The 17108-nt window shown below is 41.3% G+C and overlaps 1 protein-coding gene across 3 annotated transcripts in view; it reads right to left on the bottom strand.

The window, feature by feature from the left end:
- The window catches only part of SIK2 (salt inducible kinase 2), a 137009-nt gene extending 129745 nt beyond the window's left edge, over positions 1–7264 (bottom strand). For 2 of the 3 annotated variants that reach the window (XM_013054828.2, XM_004749794.3), the window contains exon 1: positions 6967–7263. In XM_013054828.2, coding sequence (XP_012910282.1) covers positions 6967–7101 — 135 coding nt within the window. In that variant the 5' untranslated portion in view covers positions 7102–7263. Of the gene's footprint in view, positions 1–6966 lie in introns of all 3 variants that reach the window. The other variant, XM_004749793.3, reaches the window with a different exon arrangement.
- Positions 7265–17108: the final 9844 nt, after the last annotated feature.

Below are 17108 nucleotides of genomic sequence, written 5' to 3'. Positions count from 1 at the left end.
AGAGAAAAGTAAATGTCATTACATTCTTAGATACATAGAAATTGAACTCAGGACTATTAAGATTATGAAAGAAATGATTAAAAAATATTCTCCTATCTTAAAAATCATTTAAACAAATCATCAAAAATAACAACTCAATTTTAAAAATGGGCCAAGGGTGTCTAGGTGGCTCAGTTCATTAAACAGCTGCCTTCAGCTCAGGTCTTGATCCCAGAATCCCAGGATTGAGTCTCAAGTTAGGGTCCCTGCTTAGTGGGAAGTATGCTTCTCTGACCCTCCCCTGGCTTGTGCTTTCTCTCTCAAATAAGTAAAATCTTACAAACAAACAAAAAAACCCCAAATGGTCCAAAGGACCAAAAAATTCACAAAAGAAGTAACAATCATCTTATAAAATCATGCACTCAAAGTAAACAAAAAACTGTAAAACCAGAAATGTTAATTAAAATAAAAAATATTATTCTCCCCTATCAAACAGGTAATATTTAGAAAAATAATATTCCTGTTAAATGATTTCTTCCTGGTGAAAATTAACAGGTGTGACTTTTCTAGAGGATAATTTGGCATCTCATGCCATAAATTGTAGATGTAAGAACACATTCCTTGACCCAAGAATTCCACTGCCATGGGATTACCCTCAGGGAATAATCAGTTAAATGCACAAAGATAAAGATATATTTATGCTCTCCTAAATATGACCTTGGGGAAACAGCAAAAGAGAAAAAATCTAAATGTTCAATAACAGGAAATTGATGAAATAAAATGCGATCATATGTAAGAATGCTATTTAACGATGCTTCAGAATTTTTTTTTTTTTAACTCAGGGAAATAGTAACACATTAAGTAAAAAAAAAAACACATCAATGACATCAATTTCATTACTAACATATAAAATATATGGGAATAATGAAAAGGATATGAACCAAATATTAATAGTGGTGATCTCTTGGTCTAAATGGTGGCATTAAGGATGTTTATTGAGTTTTTCAATAATATCTACAATAAACAAGCATACTTTTATAACTGAAGGAAAAAACACATGAGTACTATGTTTATCTTAGAGAAGAAGTTAAAACAAATTTTAGCATTTTTCAGTCTAATTCATCTAAGAATTATCACTTTAACTGTTTAAAAACATTTTAAAATTTTCTAAATGAAGAGTTTTTGATCCCAAATTGTAACTGTCTTTTATTCTTCCAATAATCTCAAACTGGATATAGGGGCTATTTCTACTCGAAGAGTGGGAAAGCATTCTCCATAAATGTTCTAAATAAGGGCCTAGAAATTAAAAACTTTCTTCAGAAAATATGGTGGCAGAAGATAGAAGAAGTGCTACGTACACTAAATAGGAAAGAATGGTCGTCTGGTGAATTTCTGGAATCCAGTTGGCTCCAAGGAAACGGACTCTACCTTCACCAGTGGCCCATAAGTCAAATGTCATCATATGAATCCAGGAAAGGAGGCCAGTTTCAGTTATTTCCAAATAAATGTTTCTTTAATTGCCAGATATTGAGATAGAATTTCCCAGTGGAATCAAAATCAGAACGCATTAAACTCTGTTAAAGTTAAAAATTTCTACAGAATATTAAAATTTACACAACTCTTATTTTGGATGTTTGTCCCCAGCCACTCCCTAAAAGAACAGATCGTTTTGAGCAATATTTAGCAGAATAATTTGTCAAATATTATTTGTCTGGGGTGCCAAGAAAGTAGAGAACAGTTTCTAATATAACACATATATCCACGACAAATATAATTTTCATATCAACACACTATAAAGACCATGCTTAGGCCCAGAAACAAATAACAGTGACTAAGTTATCTGATAACCAGTCCTCCTGTTGTACATAACATAGTTGATTCTTGAAATATGGGATATTTCAGAGCACAAGATTAATACCAAGACTACTGAGGAGTCCTAAAACTTTAGAGCAAAATATTAAATTCAAATGTATTACAAAAATAAGTTCTCCTCAAGAAACACTGTAATAAGGATATAATATTTTTTGTTTCTCTCCTCGCTCTAAGAATGCAATTTTGCTATTTTATTTGGAAAGCTTTAAAAATACGTAACATTTTAAGGTAGTGAAGAATTATGCCTAAACCTAAAAACCCAAAATGCACACAGAAAGCTTTTCAGTGAACAAAAGCAGTCTTCAGAATGTCCACGCTATCAGTTCTGCATTCCAGGTTCTCTTAAGGATAAGTAAGTAGCCCAACACCAACATGCCATTTTATTTCATTTTTTTAAAAGAGTTGATTTATTTGTCAGAGAGAGAGAGAAAAAAAGAGAGAGCACGCACACACAAGCAGGGTGAAAGTCAGGCAGAGGGAGAAGCAGACTCCCTGTTGAGCAGGAAGCCTGTCATGGCACTTGATCCCAGAACCCTGGGATCATGACCTGACCTGAAGGCAGAGGATTTACTGACTGAGCCACCGAGGCGCCCCCCCCCAACATGCCATTTTAATAAGGTAATTTTCAGAACCTCTGTGAAATAGCTTTAAGAGTCTATGGACCACATGCTTATATGCTCTTTAGCTAAGCAATGCAAGAGGTCTGGTATTGAGGAAAATAAGATGGTCACCGAAAAGATCTGAAAACAACTAATGGTTATCTTGGGGTGTTGATCTTATGGGTAATTTTTTTCATTTACCTATACTTTAAAATTTTTCAATAATAAATGTATCAGTTTGATAATATACATTATTCTTTAGTGCAACAATAGTATCTTCTCACTTGACAACTTCCTTTCTAGGAATTTACCTCCAAACCCACTCCCTCTTCTTGTCGCCTGCTCTCGAAAAAACAGCAGAGTTACATATGCAAATATTATTCAGATTATTTACTATACGTGAAAACTGGAAATGTTTAGTAATAAGAAAATTGTTCAGTAAGATAGAATTCATTTACAAGGTGGAACACTACGCAGCTATTTTTTAATATAAGGTACTTTTAATGTATATATATTTTTAAAGATTTTATTTATTTATTTGACAGACAGAGATCACAAGTAGGCAGAGAGGCAGGCAGAGAGAGAGGAAGGGAAGCAGGCTCCCTGCTGAGCAGAGAGCCCCATGCAGGACTCGATCCCAGGACCCTGGGCTCACGACCTGAGCTCAAGGCCGAGGCTTTAACCCACTGAGCCACCGAGGCGCCCCGATATATATATATATATATATATATATTTTTTTTTAATATAAGGTAATATAAGGTACTTCTGTACCTTATAAAGATATGTAATAAGCAAAATATGCTATACAATAAGTGTAAAAAAATGTAATATATGTAAGTGTATACAGCATGTGATTTCATCTGTGGAAAATAATAATGAAAAAAAAGACCAGAGGGAAATATGCCATGAGAATGATTTACTCCCATTGGTGGAGGAAATGCCCATGTACTTTTTGTGCACTACACTCTTCTTTACATGTTTTATAGTAAGACTCTTTAACAGAAAACAAAAACAAAAACAACTTATGGGCACAAATGACTTTTTCGGAATTTTATTCAACAGACAAAAACCAACAAAAAACTAGCCATCCAACTATAAGGAAGAAATTCTTTGCTAGTACAGTTTTGATAAAATAAAACACTACTCAAGGACAGCCACAGCATAGCAAACTAGCAACCACTATTGCCTAAAATAGTTTAACAGTTTAAATGCTATTATTCTTTTCCCATTATGCTAATTTTATAAAATTAGCTACTCTAATTCATAAACCACAAACCAACACTAAAAAGCTTTTCCGAAGTATTATATTAGGAAGCTGGATTCTACCACCACCTGCCTTCCCTTTTGTGTGCAAAATTTATATAGAGATCTAACATGAGAATACAGCTTCAGATGAGGATGTAATTATACTTCTTAAACAATGTTAAGCTATTTGATAGATTAGACCACAATGAAGATCTCCTTTTGTGTACTGATTTTTTTTTTCCTAAAAGGCAAACAGTCTTGGATCTCCCAATCTCTGTAGAAAATGCATCATTCTTCAGTGATTCAGAATAAGAGACAGAGAAGAGCCAAGTAAAAATAACAGGGTCTAGTTGTTTACCACACAGTTGTTCAAACTAAGCCCTAAAATTTGTCTTGGATTCAAACTTGGGAAAAAAGACCTCTAAGTTTTAAAACACAAACTTAGGGGCGCCTGGGTGGCTCAGTGGGTTAAAACCTCTGCTTTTGGCTCAGGTTATGATCCCAGAATCCTGGGATCAAGCCCCTGCATGGGGCTCTCTGCTCTGCAGGGAGCCTGCTTCCTCCTCTCTCTCTCTCTCTCTCTGCCTGCCTCTCTGCCTACCTGTGATCTCTGTCAAATAAATAAATAAAATCTTAAAAAAAAAACAACACACAAACTTACATTGATGTTAAACACACTATATTGAGGAAATTTCTGTAGGAAGCATAATCATGATATTTAGCTGATATTGTTCTTTATACCACTTTAATTGTTCTCTCTGTAATACTGCTGTATGCTCAGCAATGCAAACTTAAAATAAGATTAACACTTTAAGGATTCCACTAGCCATCTTATTTATAGTATTTGGGATAGTTGTATCCATTGAAGACTGAAATACTTATCCAGACAATGAATGAAGATCATAAGCACTGCTTTAAAAATCCTCATTAGTAGTATACTTTAAGAAATAATTCTAGAGGTACTATTGCTAAACAATTCTTAATGCAAATTACCACGAAAGTTCACAGAGCAACTCTGCAAAACTTCAGATCTATAAGAACTTTTCTCTTTGTTAATTACCTTGCTATTTCCCTCATTCCTCTCAATTTTAACATTTCCACTCACACCATATTATCAGGGACACTCACCCATCTTAAACTAACATTATTTCTTTTTATATGTTAAAGACACCTTCTTTTGAAAAGCAAAGGGGAATGGGGTCTACGGACTAGAAATTTAGCTTTCAAATTAAATCATGTCTCACATGTATCGTAGGATCTGAGTGATCTGACCTGTGCCTTCAATTACAAATGCATTGATCTTGATACCTGATGGCCAAACCACGGTACTACTCCACAGTGCCCCCTAGCTTCACCAGATGTATCAGTTTAAAAGAGACGGTTTGAACCGTCCACCTCAAGAGAAAGTGTCACTCAGTATCAGCTCACCTAAACAATTCTTAAATAGATAACCTAGTACCTAAATTTGGCCTAATAAGTAGCAGCTGAATTAATTAAATCTTGTGACCAATACTGATAAAAGCTTATGAGAAAAAAAAATATGAACTAATGGGTTTGGAATTCAACCACATAAAAATGTTCAAAAGTTCTGTAAGAAGCTTTCTTTAATGCACAATCTGTTTGATTTTTAGAGTCATTAAGCAAGGACTCATATAAAAATACGCATTAAAAATACCTTCTTTTATGCAGTTTATGGGGAAACAGCATGGCATTAGGCCATGGTTCTTTAGAGGAATGGAATAAATTTCTTCATTTTTAGAAATGCTGAGATCAAGATTAAGTAATCTCACTATAGGTACATTATTTATCATTAAAAACTCAGTATAATTGTGAACAAAGGTAAATTTGTGAGAGAAAATTTGTAACCTTGGTCCTGATGCTATAAAATAAGTCTGATTTGGAATGCCTCACCATTAGCAGGGGAGGACAAAAAGTGAAGATGACACAATGACATGTGCCCCTACTTTTTGGAAATGGATTCCTTCACATTAAGCAAAACTTCCAAGAACAGCAGCAACAGAAATCACTCAAGTTTTCAAATGTCCTACACCTCACATAGCCATTATGAAAATCCATTCCTAGGTTACAGCATATTCAAACTCTAACACATTTGCAATAATAAGGGGGAAAAAACTGAATAGGATGAAAACTAGGGGAAAGAAAAACCCGAAAAAGGACGAAACTCCTGAACAACTGCAAGAAGGCAGGGTAGAGTACGTCAAAAACACAAGGTTTTATTCCAAAGAATAGTTTTGTTTCTACTGATTTTTTCTGAAGTATTTAATTTGCACGTCTTAAAATAGAGACCCTGAGGAGAGCAGCTTGAGGCAGTGAAAGGAAGGGGGGCGGGTTAGGTAAGAAGAGAGACTTGGGAGAAAATATGTACGGTGCATCAGAATGTACAGTGGAGTGGGGGATGCTGGCTTCACCGCCAGGAAGCAGTTGAGGGCTTTTGGAGTAGAGAAGCCGAACCTGATGTGGCTTCAGGAACGCGCATTCGCCGCCAGAACGCACACCTGGTCAGGGGACCACCTGAGCAAAGCGAGACCGAGCCACCAACCGTGCAAGCGCAGAGATGACCATTTTAACCCGTTCTATTGTCTGGAGTATTAGATGGAAATGCCTCAGGCACGAGATCAAGCTAGCCTGACACCAAATCAAGAGACGCTGTCGGGCAAAAGGAGACACAGACGATGGACAATGGCCGTCCGGGCATTCCCGGCCGCGGGACCCCTTCCCCGAGGGGCCAGGGAGGGGCGCAGCGGTCGCGGGGGCCGCGCGATGCCCCGTCCCGGAGTCCGAGCGCAGGCGGCCCCCTCCCCGGGGCTGGCGACGTCCCTCCTCGCGCGGCCCGGGAGCACCCAGACTTCCCCTCCCACCCCACCCCCAGCTGAAAGCTGGGAAGACGCGGAACTTGGGCTCCGGAGCGGAGGCCACAGATCAGGTCACGGCCCGGGTGGGAGGCTCTGGGAGAAATTCCGTGTGGCCACCCGGGGTGGCGTAGAGAAAGCAAAGCCCCGGCCGGTCGGGTTTCCAGCTGGACGACACTCGGGACCAGATGACCGGGCCCCGAGCCCTTCGGCGCTCACCGACCCCCCTGCAGCTCCCGGGTCCTCACAGTCCCAGGCCCCTCGCCTCAGCCAGAGACCCAGCCTCTCCGCTAGACCCAGCAACCCACCCCTCCAACCCCGCTGCGGCCGCCCCTCCCGGCCAACAGCTCCTCTCTCCCGGACCCTCGCCCCGGACGCTCCCGCCGAGCCCCGGGCCGCACCTCCGTCTTGGTGATCCGGTGCCGCCCCAGCTTCACCACGGCGAAGTTACCCTTGCCCAGCGTGCCCTCGATGTCGTAGAACCCCACCCGGACCGGCCCGCGCTGCAAGTGCTTCGGGCCATCCGCCATGACCATGCTGGGCCCCGCTGCCAGACTCGGCGGACTGGAGCGCGGGCTGGCGGGCCGGCGGCGCTGCTGGGCTCCGGCGACGCCGCTCGGCTCGCTCCTCCGCTCGGTCCCTCCCGCTCGGCTGGGCCCAGCCAGGCGCGCGCCGCCGCTGACGTGCGCCGACGTCAGGGGGCCGGGGCAGGGAGGCGGGGGCGGGACCGGGCCGCGATTGGTCACCATGGCGACCGGAGCACCGCCGACGTCGGCGGCTGGGAGGGAGGGAGCGAGGGAAGACGGGAGGGGCCTGGACGGCGCGTTCTTTCCGGACTCAGGCACCCCGGGTTCGCCGCCGCCTCGCGGCTGCCAGGGGCGGGGTCACCCCCCGGCCCGCCCCGTTCCTCGGCCACCCCAGCCGAAGGGCAAGAGCGAGCCCTGGTGGGCGGAACGAAGGGGTGCAGCGACCTGGCCGTCTCCTTCCCTCGTCCGGGCGGTCTCCGCCTACCTGAGGGCCTTCCCGCCAAACCGCTCACCTGTGCCTGCGGTGCGCCGGCGAAATCGGCACCGGCCAAGAGCTGGGGTTGAGCAACGCATCGCTCACCGACTCCTTCCTTCGTATCCCTTTCTCATTGGTTTCTATATAAATCCTTCCTCATTTTGATGTCTCAGGAATCTTCTGACAGCAGCACGGGTCGCTTAGAGACTCCCAGAACGTCAGCGCTTGAAGAGACACCGGAGATCACTAATCCAGGGATCTGGAGCCTCACAGAGGCTTCAAAGCCTCAACCCCCTCTACAATGCGAATTTTTCCCTCTTTGAGATGGTCTCTGGGGATATGGGGCTGTATCTTTTATCAGGTTCACAAACGCGTTGGTGACCCTGAAAAGGTTAAATACTTACCTAATCCAGTTTCTTTTCAGATGATGAATCAAACCCCAAGGAATGAAGGGAATTGCCAGGGTCATGATGGTGAGGGTAGAGTCAGGACTGCAAATGACCACACATCAGTATTCTATGTGGTGGCCCAAGGAAACAGGAACAGCGTTATTTCATATTTTGAAATATATGCCTCCACATCTTGCTTTCTAAATGCCAGTCTCTATTAAAAGGAACCAGACTCTGGAGAAATGAATGATTCGAAGACAGAAAGAGGGAAAGTACAAAATGCCCATGAAGATCTTGTGCTGGAAAGCAAGATTTTCAGAGTGATGGAGCACATGTCAAAACCAACAGAAGCCAGCTTGAAGCTACCTCCCGTTATCAAAACTGGGACAATGGAAACATCACCAATGAATAATGATTAGAATGGACTATAACACAATGAATTTCAAAAAGGAATACACAAGTGCATATTTATTCTTAAAATGTTAAATAAATAGGGCCACCTGTGTGGCTCAGTGGGTTGGGCCTCTGCCTTTGGCTGGGTCATGATCTCAGGGTCCTGGGATCCCCCAGCGTAAGGCTCTCTGCTCAGCAGGGAGCCTGCTTCCCCCTCTCTCTGTGTGCCTGCTGCTCTGCCTACTTGTGATCTCTATCGGATAAATGAATAAAATCTTTTAAAAATTAAGTTAAATAAATATATAAATAAATATAAAGGCAAGAAAGGAGAAATAACTCCTCTTCTTGACAACTAAGACCCTGGAGGAAATGGTGAAATTAAGAAATCACCATTTTGCAAACACTATGGTAGTAATCGATTCAGGTAGGGAATTATCTATCAGTAGATTGCAAAATCATAAAATAGATGTTAAAATCACTGACACACGATATTTACTCACTCTCACAGAAGCCTCAGATTTCTTATTCATTACAAAGTGATCAAAATGGCCCCTTTATAGTAAAGAAGTCTGACAGACACCACCCAAACCAAATGATCAAAGTTAATGTCACCGGTTATGGGATAAAATGACACAAAGTGCCTTCTGATGGGAGATACTGAGAAGCATACAATACCCCTTAAATAGTATCCCAGTCAAAAAATCCAAATTCTGAATCTAATCACAAAGAACAATCAGAAAAATGCAAATTGAGAAATATCCTATTCATCCACTGTCCTATCGTCTTTTTAAAAAAAGGTCAGTGTCACAAATGATAAAGAAAAAGCGGAAAACCTGTTATCTATTTAAGGGATTAAAGAGACATGTCTCTAAAGGCAACATGTCATTCTGGATTGGGAGAAAGGTGCTGTAAAGGAATTTTTTCAGGGCAATTGTTGAAATTTGAATATGGATTGTGTATTAGATGAATATTTTATTTTTATTTAAATGTTAAGCCTCTTGAATTCTAGAATGGTGGTTATGAAAAAGTGTATGAATATTAAGAGCATTTAGTATTTTTGGAAGTATTTAGGGATGGGAGTTTTTGATATGTGTAATTTATTCTCAAATGGTTTTAGAAAGATAGCTAACGTGGCAAAACATTTAACTAATAGAACTAGACAAAGGGTATACGATAGACATTACATTGTTCTTGCAACCTCTGTTTTAATTTTTTAATGAAAATTAATATTTGTATATGAATCCATTTTATTAATTTAATACTTTCTGTGTAAGATCAGCTGGTTCCTGTGCCCTCCAACTGCTCATGGTGCTTCTGTCCAGCACTCTCCCCAAGAAATACCTCATTCTACTGTGAATTATATCGTTTATAAAAGTGAGGAAGGTGAGACTGGCGAGATTTCTGGATTAATGAGAGTAGGATGAGAATTTGTCTAACTAGCCAGGAGCCCACATATATACCCTAACTCAAAAAGTGTTCCCATCTACATTTTGCCAGTTAGATTAATGTGTTTTAAGTGCTCTGGGGGTGGAAATTTGGGAATCGGATGAAAAGCTACTTACCCAAGAACCAGAAAATGCAGATAGAGACCCAACTTAAGCCAACACCTCCTCTTTCAAGTATCTTTCGAACAGAAATTAAGACTCTTTTCTGATTATTTTCATCAGATAACTAGCTCAACTACCTCCTTGCACAGTCTGGGATTAAGACTTGGTTTGGGGCTGGTAAGAGGAGAGAGAGGTGGCAGGGAGTACCAGCAGGTTTTTGACAAACCAGAGATCAGTGTGAGGATGCTGATTGTCTGGAGGTCAGAGAAAGAGAAACCAGAGATATGGGAGAAGTAGGTGGGGTTGTGCCCAAAATAAACCTTGCCCCCTTGGAAATGCAGCAGGTGCACCACTGGAAATTACCAGGAGGCTGTAAATAGAACCTGGAGAAATGTATGTGGACTGAATATTCCAAGCTTGGACTCTGTGATTCAGCTCAGTTCCCTCAGTCCAAGAGATCTACTTTTCTCTCTGCAATTTAAACCCTGTGTGTCTCTTAGGCACTTTTGTTTCAATTAAATGATAGCCATATATATTATAGCAATTATTAATATTATCCAATTCTCATTTTCCTCCCCTCCTTCTCTCTCCCCCTTTCCCCTCTTCTTCCCCTTTTATCCCCCCAGATACATGCACACACTTACCACCACCATCACCACATCAGGAAAAAGAATATAAAAGGGAGAAAGAGAAGAGAAGCTTCATACAATTCTCATCTTCTTCATCCCTAGTTTTAGTATCAAAGGGGAGAGGACTCTGGATGCCAGATTTCCTATTTGCTTGACCTTTCCAATGCAGTGTGCACAGCTAATGCTTTGAGTCCGGTATATTTGCCACTGGGTTAATTAAACAATGTTAAAATAACCTGTCAAAAGCCAAAAGGGTGTACATATATAAAGAGTTAAGAAAAAGGGAGAGAAGCTGAGGTAAGAATTAGTTCTATAACATACTGAACCTAGAACAAAAATGAGGAAGGAGGAGAGGCATTAGCAAAGAGTTAATGAAAGAGTGATTTGAAATGTGAGGGGAGAAAACCTCCATGGCTCACGGTGCTGTACACATTTTTCTGAAGCTGAGAGCCCACGAACCTGAAAAATAAGATATGTACCATGTTTCCTCGACCATGCACAACATCTGCACTTTTACTGTTTTATCCTTTAGGACTGAATAAAAGTCAACATACCAGTAGGTTCGGGACTGAATTTTAGATTTAGTTAAAAACTGAAAACTGGTGGGATCTTTATTGGATGACTTTGCTTAGAAAAAAAGAGGTTACAAAGCTAGCAGGCATACTTTGCTTTTTATATTACACAAGACAGAAAGAACCTGAGAAAATCCAAATCACTGACCTGTGCCAATTATCAGAGCTTCTCCTGGGTATAGAATACTGGTCCTCCCGAACTATGCACCAATCTGTCATGTTAATGAACATATGGGTCCCACTATGTTTAAAAAACTATATGGAAGTAAAACTAGAGGATTGATTATTTAAGCAAAACTTTCTTTGGCTCTTTTAAAAGATGTGTAACCATGCCCCAGGTTTCAATTTTTCAGGTTTAGTTTTAGCTGCGAAAGATCGTCTCTAAGTGAAGAACGTGTGATTCTCTCTAAACTTTGAAATTAATTTCAAAAATTTTTGTATCTCCTCCCAGACGACAGATTTGCTTAGGATTGTAATTTGAAAGGGATCTCAGAGAGTATCATAGGAGTCCATTCTCGCATCTGATACAGAAATCTCTAGACACTTGACAGATGGCATCAAGCCGTGCTTTCCTGCTTCATTACACATCTCACATGGAATCTATGTGAAACAGTTCATTTCAGTAGAAAATACACTCTCATATTGGCTTCAAAGAGGCTTCTTCCTGACTTCGGTCCAGTTTTAGTTCTTTTCTCTGGTATAAGGCATTACAAACAGACATACACCTATTGTCATGTGTTGTTGTTGTTGTTTTTTTCTAATTGTCTAGGCAAAGCATTCCCCAAATCACGTTCTATCTAATTGTTTCAACTGTTTCTTTCTTCTTGTGCCTCTCTGGACTCTGGCTTGTCAAGGTCTCTTCAAATATTGTCCCCAAACTGAACCACAATAGCTTGGGTAGAGTCTAAACCCATCTCTCCTTTGATCCAGACCCTCTACTCATACTAATTCAACCAAAGGTTGTGCTTATTTTCTTTTTAGCAGCTACAACCCAGAGTTAAGATTAAGGCCAACTAAAACGGCTGGGTCTTTTAAAATAAGAATTACTGTTACCATTTTCCTGGGTGATTGATTTTTTAAAAAATATAAGTGGAGGGGCGCCTGGGTGGGTTGAAGCCTCTGCCTTTGACTCGGATCATGATCCCGGGGTCCTGGGATCAAGCCCCACGTCGGGCCCTCTGCTCGGCGGGGAGCCTGCTTCCTCCTCTCTCTCAGCCTGCTTCTCTGCCTCCTTGTGATCTTTGTCAAATAAATAAAATCTTAAAATCTTTATATATATATATATATATATATTCTGATAGTTAAAATGTCATTTACTGATTTTGCCTGTTGTCCCAGATAATAGAATCATTTTGATGCTTTGCTCTTTCATAAGTCATATCACCTAATCTTCGTTCTTGGAGCCATTGGCTGGTTCTACCAGCATGCTTTCTATATCTTTATTGTGGTAATTATTCTTTGTATCACCATTCCTAGTACAAATGTGTGGCTCATGACTGGTATGGTGACCTGATAAACAGGGCAAAACCTGGGCCAGAGTTGTAGAGCTTGTCACTTGACATCTTCCAGTCTGACTTCCAAAAATTTACTGATCAACACCCATTAGATTTGGCTTTTCAGACAACCATGAATTGCGGGAAGTTCTTCTTTCTTTTTTAAAATTTACCTATTTATTTTAGAGATACACAGAGAGAGAGACAGAGCTAGAGAGCGAGAGAGAGTAAGAGCAGAGTGAGGGGCGGGGTGGGGTAAGAATCTTAAGCAGACTGCCTGCTGAGTGTGGAGCCTGACACGGGGCTGGATCCCGTGGCCCTGAGATCATTACCTGAGCCCCAATCAAGACTCAGACCCTCAACTGCCTGAGCCACCCAGGTGCCCCCAGGAAGATTCTATGTCCGTGCTGCTGGGCTGATTTTAAAGAGGGTCCTCAACATTTTAATACCAGGGTTTCACAGTATAAGCTACTCCATTCTCTGTCACTTCCCATTGAGTTCGTTATTTTCTATTATTGGAGTATTTTCCTAATCTTCCCTAACCCCACTAGGGTGGGAACTTCTTTGAGGGTAAGGATCATCTCTTAGTCACTTAGGAAATTCCTAAACTTTTAAGCAGAATTCCACAAATGCAGTTTCCTTTGACATTTATTGCATTCATGTGCCAGGTGCTATAGGAGACACTGGAGATGCCAGGGTGAATAAGGGCCAGGCCCTGCCCTTGGGAATTCAATGCTTTAGGGTGGCAGCTCTGAAATCTGAGTGCTTGAGTGTGAACTGAGGCCCCATTGCTTATTAGCCGCTGACCTGGGGGAAGTGGCTCGTGCTTTCTCTGCTTCAGCGTGTCATCTATTAAACAGTGCTCACAGCAGGGCCTACGCTTCAGAAGGCTATTGTGAGGCGGGTAGACCCATAAACCAATACTTGTAATTTAGCGTGGTGAAAGCCAAGAGAAGAGGTATGCATGGGGAGCTCAAAGGAGAGGTATTTAGCTCAGATTAAGGCTTCCAAAAGATGAAACTTGAGCAGAGTTGTAAAGGCTGAGGAAGGCTTGGCCAGGTGGGAAAAGTTCGGATGAGGCTCTGAAGAAGAAACATCATAAGCCACGGTCCTGAAGGTATGAAGAGGCACGACGTGCTCAGAGAACTGGCATCAATGGTGAACTTTGAGACCCCATGATGAGAGTTTCCAGACAAAAAGGAAGGACAGGACCCCAGGTCGCAGAGGGCTCTCTCTTCTCCTTCCGGCCAGACTGCTGCTCCTCATCCCCTCCGAAGAGAAATTCTGAAGTCACAACCCATAGGAAGCTGCTGGAACAATGGATTTCAATCGCGGCAGTGACGAAATGTGAGGGATAAGGGAGAGCGAGAGATGTTGAAGATTGCACCTGTTCACTCCTGTCAAAAACCTGCCGCAATCAATTACTGGGAGCTTACCGTGTGCCATTTACTCTGCTGGACACTGAACATACAAAGGTGGATGAAATGGGAACCCAGTCCTCAAAGAGCATAGAATCTATTTCATTCTGACATTTTGTCCTTATTTCGCTAATATTTATATAAAGGTATTATGAAGACATAATTTGCAGATATCAGTATATATGACGCCTGTGTGCTGACACAGAGTGAGTTGTTCTAGGAGTCATGCGTTCTGCGTTGCTGTTCATAAGCTCTGGGTATGTAATTCTGGAGCTCAGTGGAGAGAGCTAGGTTGAAAATTCAGAGATTGGGGCACGTGGGTGGCTCAGTGGGTTAAAGCCTCTGCTTTCAGCTCAGGTCATGGTCCCAGGGCCCTGGGATGGAGCCCTGCATCCGGCTCTCTGCTCAGCCAGGAGCCTGCTTCTCTCTCTGCCTGTTTCTCTGCCTACTTGTGATCTCTGTCTGTCAAATAAATAAATAAAATTGAGAGATTGATTGTGAAGTCAAGGATGTAGAAGGTATCGTGCAGTGGGACTATCAAGCATGGAGGAGAAGACATTCCAGGCACTTGTTGTCTTTTGCTGGTAGAGGAGCCTGTTACTTACAGCTCAGGAGATACACCCACAGATTCATGGGGGGCCTGTTTTTGAGTTTTTACTATTATGACTCATCTCTTAAGGGAATAAACATTACAAGCAAGTAAAGAGTCATTTTTTTCTCATCTTTTGTTCTGGAAACTGTGTTATATTGTAAAAACTGGAACCTTATTAGCTAATTTACTAGTGTACTTGTTATTCCTGGTTTTGTAGGTATATTTTGGGTGCTAGGACTATGTACATTTCAGTTTTTTAATGTAGTTATCTATCCAATTTTGGTGACTATTAATTTTGATCTGATTTTATCAGATCGCTTTAGATTATTTAAGTGTTTATTGAACTTAAATTTCTCATGTTTGTAACCACAAAAATCATTTTCAAATTTGCATACATTTTTAATCTCTAAGACTGAAGAATAAATTTATTTGCTTAGGTCACTGGTCTATAGATAAAATACAAAAACAAGCAAAAAAAAAAATCTACCCCATGCCCCTGCCTTCGAAATAAAGGAGTAAAGAAAAGGATAGAATCTTATTTGCTTAGCACTCACAGGAGTGGGAAAATAAAGAGAAGCATCCCCTCCTTACCAAGGAGAGGCCAGAGAAATAAAATGAAAATGGATAGGGAGGGGGAAAATACCTTCAGAATCTAGAGAGAAAAGAACTTAAAAGAGAAGAATTTCAAGAAGGAGATAATACTTTCAATCACTAGAAAGATGTCAAGGAAGATAAAGATGGCAAGAACTAATCGAATTGAGTCAGAAAGAAATAATTGATGATTTTTTTTTCAAGATTCTATTTCTTTATTTGACAGAGAGAGAGAGATCACAAGTAGGCAGAGAGGCAGGCAGAGAGAGAGGGGGAAGCAGGTTCCCTCTTGAGCAGAGAGCCCGATGTGGGGCTCGATCCCAGGACCCTGGGACCGTGACCCAAGCCGAAGGCAGCGGCCACAACCCACTGAGCCATCAAGGTGCCCCTAGTTGATGATTTTTATGCAGGATTTCAGTACTGAAGGCAGAAGCCAAGCTTGAGTAGGAAGTGGTGAAGAAAAGGGAATATAGACCATTTTTTCAAGAAACTTATCTTTGAAGAAATGAAGGTACATGAGGACACAGTTAAGAGAAGTTGGTTTTTGTTTTTAGTTTTTTTAATTGGTAGAGACTTGAGAATTTTTGGAAAGAGAAAAGAGAGAGAGAGATTGAGGTCAAGGCAATGAGAGATCATCTATAAAGTACAAAGAAATTCAGAACACAAGGGACTCTTCAGTGAGGAGGTAGGATGCCTCCTTTATACAGGTGTGGGTGGGAAAGGAAGCAAGGGCCCTTTGTCTGCAGGTAAGTGGGTAGTGTGCAGAGCAGGAACTTTGCCTTTGGCATCAGTTTCCTCTGTGAAGTAGGAAACAGATCATCCACAGAGTGTGAGAGTAGAGGAATGGAAGCTTTAGTTGAGTTGTGGAGGTGTGAAAAATCTGCTGAGAATGAGGGAGGGAGTTGATTAGGACACATAGAAAACTTGCTGGACCATAGGAAGCTCCAAGGAGGTCCAAACGAGGTGGGAAAACCATGAATTGGTTTTCCGACAACATTTGGTAGCCTGGATATCAGACTGATACAGGACTGGAGTTCGGTGGGTTTCCAAGGAGCAAGGGAGTTTAGGACTAGGCAAGAAAATTACTGAAAACAAGTACCATGAAGTCTGGAGAGAGAAATATAGGAGGATAGGAAGGGGTGGGGAGACTGATGGGAAAGCAGAGGGCTCAAGAGTTTGTGGAGCATAAATGAGATGAGAGGGAAGGCATGAAAGATCTTGAGAAGGGATCATGTCTATGCTAGTATGTTTGAGTTAGATATTATTTTAGGTGCTGATAAGATCCAAGGAAGAGTCTCAAGAATGGGTGATTAAAGTGAAGAGGAATGGTCTGCCTCTTCCTCTACTGTATTCCCAGGTACTTAACATGATGCCTGGAACATAATGAGCCTCTGATATTTATTTGCTAAACAAACAAAACAAAACAAATAAACAAAAACCCAAATTCTTTGTTTCCTGCTACCCAGTAGGTTATGCCAATTTCCCTCTTCCCCACTGATTTCATTGGTTAATTACCATTAAGGTACATGCTCTAAAAGTATTACCTACTATGGGATTGTGTAACATGAGGTCCTGATCTAGTCTGGGACTGTAGGGTTCAAGAAGTTTCCCTAAGGAAGTGGCATTTAAGGTAAGATCTGAAAAATCAGTAGGAGTAAACCAGGGGATGAGATGTAGGGAGAGTTTTTCTAGTGAAAGTGAAGAGATTTATCTTGAGGTGGGAAGAAGCTGAAAATGTACAACTGAGGAATTACCAAGAAAATTAGAGGGATAGGCTGATGGTGTAGGTTAGGACCATATTACATGAAATCTTACATATCCTAAATCATGAAGTAGATCTTGACCTGTTAGACTTGAAATGATACAAGTTGACTTACAACAATTGTTGTTAGCTTATAAGCATTCATCAGAATTATT

The sequence above is a fragment of the Mustela putorius genome, unplaced genomic scaffold (genome assembly GCF_011764305.1).
Source record: "Mustela putorius furo isolate JIRA1106 unplaced genomic scaffold, ASM1176430v1.1 tig00000198_pilon_pilon_pilon, whole genome shotgun sequence".
NCBI classification, from domain to species: Eukaryota; Metazoa; Chordata; class Mammalia; order Carnivora; family Mustelidae; genus Mustela; species Mustela putorius.
Note: the sequence above shows the minus strand (reverse complement) of the source record. Positions and strands in the feature narration are given on the sequence as shown.